The sequence below is a fragment of the Aphanomyces invadans genome (genome assembly GCF_000520115.1).
Source record: "Aphanomyces invadans strain NJM9701 unplaced genomic scaffold supercont1.148, whole genome shotgun sequence".
NCBI classification, from domain to species: Eukaryota; Oomycota; class Saprolegniomycetes; order Saprolegniales; family Verrucalvaceae; genus Aphanomyces; species Aphanomyces invadans.
Genome location: NW_008580293.1, coordinates 10,031 through 15,532, shown reverse-complemented (window position 1 = coordinate 15,532; position 5,502 = coordinate 10,031). Strand labels below are relative to the sequence as shown.

The following is a 5,502-nucleotide window of genomic DNA, read 5'->3' as shown; positions in this document are numbered from 1 at the left end:
GCGCTGCTGTCTCCTTGTAGCGACAACAGGCTGGCCTCGTGGGCAGCCTTGTCCGACAATTGAGCAGCCAACAGAGATGCAACTTGTTCCTTCAAGGCATCCCGCTCGCTTTCAACTTCTTGCTTTGCCTGAGTGTGCGATGCCACAACAGCAGAGTGGGCAAGAGCTGTGTTAGTCGCTTCCTGAGATGACGACAGCTGCAGGGCAGCAAGTTCCTCCTTGAGTTGATCAACTTGGGCTTTAGATGCGGCAGTCTCCGCTTCTGCCGTCGCCAATGCTGTTAATGAGGCAGCTTGAGCAGTGGACAAATTAGTCAACTTGACTTCCATCGCACCCAGCGATTCTGTCAAAGCCTTGACATCGGCTTCGTGAGATGATTTTTCGTCGGCCAGCTCTCGTTGTGCATTCACGCTTACGTCTGATATCTCAGCTTGAGCGACAGCAACAGACTTCGATAACGCGGCAACCTCAGTCGTCAGAAGATTGATTTCGGCTTGCTTTGACTCAATATCCGACTGGGCAGTGGCCAATTCAACTTGAGCGGCAGCCAGAGCAGCAGTGACAGTAGACACCTGAGCATGGACTTCGTCAAGCTGCGTAGTAAGAGCAGCCAAGGCTGCTTCGTGAGTCGCTTGGTCAGCGGCACGGGCGGCTACAAGCGCCGCAAGTTCGGCTTGAGCAGTATCGCGTTGAGTTTCCACTTCCTTCAGGGCTAGGATATGGGATTCCTTCGTTGACGAATGCAACAAAGCTGCCGCTGCAGCTGCCGCGGCGGCAGCAGCAGCTTCGCCTTGGAGTTTAGCAACATCAGCTCGCAGTGTGGACACTTCGGTTGCTTTGGCAGTGGAATTGGCTTCAGCTAGAGCCAAAGCGGCCGCAGTTGCGACTTGGGTGGCGTTTAATTCAGACAATTTCGCATCCGTAGCAGCTGCGTGTTGTTGAGCAGCGGCTAGGGACGCATCCAATGAAGCCTTCTCGGCACCGTGGGTAGCAATGAGCGCCGCAAGCTCAGCCTTCAATTGATTTCGCTCTTCTTCCACTTGTTTCTTGGTCATTTCAATTTGTTGTGATGTAGAAGAATGAGCAGCCGCTGCCGCAGTAGCAGCGGCGGCAGCTGCTGCCACTTCTGCTTTAAGTGCATCCAGCTCAACTTGGAGTGCAGCGGCTTGCGCTGCCTTGTTGGTCAAATCGGCCTGGGACTGGGTCAGCTCAGCCGACGTAGTGTCCTTGGAAGCAGTCACTTCAGTTAACTGTGTTGACACAGTAGCAAGTTTAGCAGTGAGGGATTCCACCTCGTCGTCCAGTGCAGCTTTGTCCGCTGAAGTCGATGCCTTCAATGAAGCCAATTGAGCTTGCAAATCTTCACGTTCGGCGAGCAATTGTTCCGAAGATTTGGAGTTCTTGAGGGCTGCAGCGTACTTCTCGGCCTCCAAAGCAACCAAATTTGCAGTCAATAAGTCAATTTCCGCTTGCTTGGCAATGATATCTTCCTTCGACGCAATAAATGCAGCCGCGGTGGCAGCTTCCGCTGCAGTCAACTCTGAAAGCTTTGCTTCGACGGCAGCTAACGTTTCTTGATGGCTGGCCAACGCGGCTTCGTGGGTCGTGGCTGCAAGTGCTGCGGCGGCTGTGAGCGCGGCAATCTTGGCTGAGAGATTGTTTCGTTCACCTTCGAAGACCGCCTTGGACCTGGAGTGTTCATGTGTGGCGACCTCGTGTGCAGATGCCGCTGCGGCGGCTGAGACTGCGGCCGCAGCTGCAGCTGCTTCTAACGAAGCCACTTTCTCTTGAAGCAAGACAATTTCAGCCTTATGGGCGTCTACTTCGGCAATTGACGCGGCAAGTGAGGCTTGAGCGACTTCAAGGTCAGCGGTGACGTTCTTGTGCAATTGTTCAAGAGCAGCGAGCTCTTCACGAAGCTTTGCAACGGCCGCCTCATGCTCGGTATCAACTTTAATTTTTTCGTCGAACAAGGACGAGAGGCGGGTTCGAAGACGTTCAATGTCTGCTTCGAGACGTGCCTTTTCTTTGGCTGCTTCAGCTGTCGTTTCCGCACACAAAGCGCATTCTTTGCCGTTAATCTGGCTTTCCAATTGCTTGATACGATTTTTGTACCATTCCAAGGACGTGGACTCGTGCATCAAGAGGAGCTTGCCCTCGACCGCAGCTTGGTGGGCAAGGTCAGGGCCATGCGCGAGAAGTGTGCGGTTGTTGCGGACGACACGAGTACGAGGAGTATCGGTGGCAGGACCACGTTCCGAGTAGAAGATGCCTCGAGGAGTCTCCGTTCGCGAGCTTTCTGGTCCTGCTGTGGAGCGAATCGAGACAGGCACATGCGGTGTCGTGACAGGCTGTGGTGGCAACGATGGGCGATTTTGTCGCTCGAACATTCTAGCCGCAGCGACCTTCTCTTCCTTCTTCTTCCCCAACCTCCATCTGGAGAAGATACCGTCTTGATGCTGCGCATCTACGCTGTCATGGCCCATGATGCGCGCGACGTCTGTGAGCTTGACGTGTGAAAAGCAGAAATGTTACTCGCCCAACAGCAAATCTCCACATGGCAAATGGGCGAAGACATGCAATTTTGCATATAATTTCTGGCCCATGTTGACTCGATCTTAATGTTTAAATACTCGAGAGGACGCGCCAAAAAACGTACAAATTTCAAAATCTATACTACAGACTAGTGCCAAATGCATGGAACGTTTCATATATTCATCTGAGCTCGGACATGCCTTCTACCAACGTTGCTGGCGATCGTCTATGGTAACGGTTACCACTCGGTTACCTCCGCAATTACACATAAACGGCGGCGGTGAAAGGAAGGCGCCGTCGGCAAATCGGGACCGAAGCTAAGTGCGAACGCCTTCGTAGGACTTTGGACACGGCAAAGTAAGTTTGTACTCGTGGTGACTGATGCCACCTGGATTTGCATCGAAAAGTACCTGTACAAATCTAGGATTGGTCGGTATGGCGAGAGTCAACAATCCCAACCACCCTGGCACTGAAATTGTTGAGTCCGAGAGCGCCAGTTGCACGCGATGGGCAATCGGGAGCGTCCACGGCAACGTAGGGGTTGCTCGACGAAGGGAACGATCTGCGACGTGTAGGACAGCCGACGCCAGTTTCTTCCCACCGGCCATTGGTGTAATTGGTGGGCAAAGGATCGAGTATAAAATGTTAAAGTGGATTGGTCATCCTACGGCGAGTGAAATATAAATTTGAAGAGGCACTTGTGTCTTCCTGGCAGCCGGTCGACGGGGGCAGGACACGACGGAAGTTTCGACGTGAACATTACGCGCGACTAGAAACACTGCTTTATGTCTGCTCAAGCAGATCGAGGGCATGGCGTCGGGTTGGTGTCGAATGCTCCGACAGGAAAACCCTCGTGTGTATGCTCCGACTGTGCACGGTGGACAGTACCAAGCTGTATTTTGTACGTGACTCAACATGTGATGCTAATGTGGCGTACAATGGGGAAGTCCACCGATGCGATGCTGGAGCTGATCTCGGACATCAAACGACTATTGTAGAAGATATCTTACAAAGTTGGCGACTTTTGTGGGACTCGTGTATTGCTGTGTTCTTAGAAACAACGACAAACAGAACCACTACAGTGAAATAAATCGGTGGAAAATTGTCCCCAGTAGGCCTCCGACTCAAATATGTAGTCGGTTCCCAATCACATAGGGTCAAATGTATGGTAAATATCTATGGGTATATAAAAAATGAGGCTCATTTTGTTCAAATATGGTTCTCCTTTGAGTAGACCAAGTATTTCGAAACCAGATCGACCGACACCTCGCAAATAGACTAAGGTAATTCGGAATGGACAGTTGGTTTGATCAAGAACTGCTGGACTACATCAAATACAACGTTATAGAGGGAGATGAGTGTTAATTCTGGCCGTATTTTCATTGGCCACCGATACAGTTTCCCGCGCAATTGCAATGCAGGAAGACGAACCACCACACACAAATAATTTCTACACGAATGGTTCTCAACGTCACGTCAATGCTGGGACGCTTGCAAGTTCAAGCCGTGTCCGACCAGCACTACCTCGAGGAGTGCTTGGACGTGTTCGGAGCGGTCGCCGACGAAGAGAACAACACGACCACGTACAATAATCCTGCAATCGACAAGGTTCTCGAGGAGAGTGGCATTGACGGCTTTCGGACCTTAACAAACTTCACGCCTGCCGAATTCGACTCTGTATCGTTGAAGGCCCGCTCGTCCCTCGCTGGATGGACGGTCGGGGTCGCACACCCACGACAACGGCAAAATACGCCCTGTTCATGACCTTGGTCATCATGAAGCACTACCAGCCCTGGGAGAAACATGGTGTCGACTTTGGAATAAAGGCGCCAACACTGGAGAAGATTATTATGCGTGTTATCGACATTGCCTCTCCTGTCCTCTATGATGCTCTTGTCACCATGCCGTTCATGGCGTTCCTCTGAGACCAAGGCTCCACCTTCGCAAACTTCCTATACGCCAAGTACGCCACTGACGTGAAATTTCAGCCCTCCCACCGTCCTTCGGGTCGCTTTGGCGAACAAAAGCACTACTTCAGCGTAAAGCATCAACTCTACGGGCTTAAAATTGAAGCATCAGTATCACCTCAAGGCTCCATGGTCGACATGAGTTCTCACCAACCGGGGCCCGTCGCGACATGACGATGTTCCTCAACGATGTCCATGTGGAAGCCTTCACCAAGAAGCCTGACGAAGTCATGGTGAACGACAATGGGAGCAATTCCAAGCGCATCCTACCTTGTGGGCGGTTCTCGTGGACATGGGCTATGTGGGACTGTCGCACACAATTTGCGCCATCCATCCGAAGAAGAGGCCTGTGCAGGGGACGCTTGACCGCCAGGACCTTGAGCGCAATGCGGCGGTGTCATCGGACCGCGTCGTCGTTTAAAACTTCTTTGGACGCGTTTGCCTCCTGTGGAAGGTGTCGCTCAATACGTTTGTGTGGGATCACAAATTCTACGATGGCATCCAACGTCTTACCTTTGCCCTGACCAACTTCCACGTTGGTTTGATGCCCTTGCGTGACGACGACCAACATCACTACCGTTCTGTGCTTGCGCGCTATGCTCCAATGGCGGAAGAAAAGAGGAATCGACGTGCAGCGACCCAGCGCCGTGCTGCACAAAGGCGCGCCGAACGTTTGGCCGCTGACATGCTGCGTTCTTCATTTGCGGCGCGTTCAGCCTTCCGATCCCCATCTGGTCGCCGGTAAAAAATTGTATGCATTATATTTGGAATTTTTATACTCAAAAATACGTTTTTGCATACAAACTGCAAGTATAAATAAAAAGTTTGAATAAAATTTTGTTGGCTTGATTGTTCTTGATCAATGATTGGGCTTTGGGCAAAACCTCAGTGAATTGGGAAATGAATCGATCAATGGTTGGCTACCCTGTCTATATTCGAAATATTATCTGTTCACCAAATGACTCAGTCCCTCGTCAGCACATCTCAAGCATACGATTGA

At 51.4% G+C, this 5,502-nt stretch overlaps 2 protein-coding genes across 2 annotated transcripts; one reads left to right on the top strand and one right to left on the bottom strand.

The window, feature by feature from the left end:
- Positions 1-27: 27 nt before the first annotated feature.
- H310_15052 (hypothetical protein) lies at positions 28-2,486 on the bottom strand (the record flags this gene model as incomplete). The annotated part of the gene is made up of 1 exon (XM_008883030.1): positions 28-2,486. A coding segment is annotated over one exon (2,457 nt), but the record flags the coding sequence as incomplete, so codon positions are not given.
- Positions 2,487-4,014: 1,528 nt separating this feature from the next.
- H310_15051 (hypothetical protein) lies at positions 4,015-4,460 on the top strand (the record flags this gene model as incomplete). The annotated part of the gene is made up of 2 exons (XM_008883029.1): positions 4,015-4,251; positions 4,317-4,460. The coding sequence occupies 2 exons, from the start codon at positions 4,015-4,017 to the stop codon at positions 4,458-4,460; spliced, it is 381 nt and encodes a 126-aa protein (XP_008881251.1).
- Between the last annotated feature and the right edge of the window lie 1,042 nt (positions 4,461-5,502).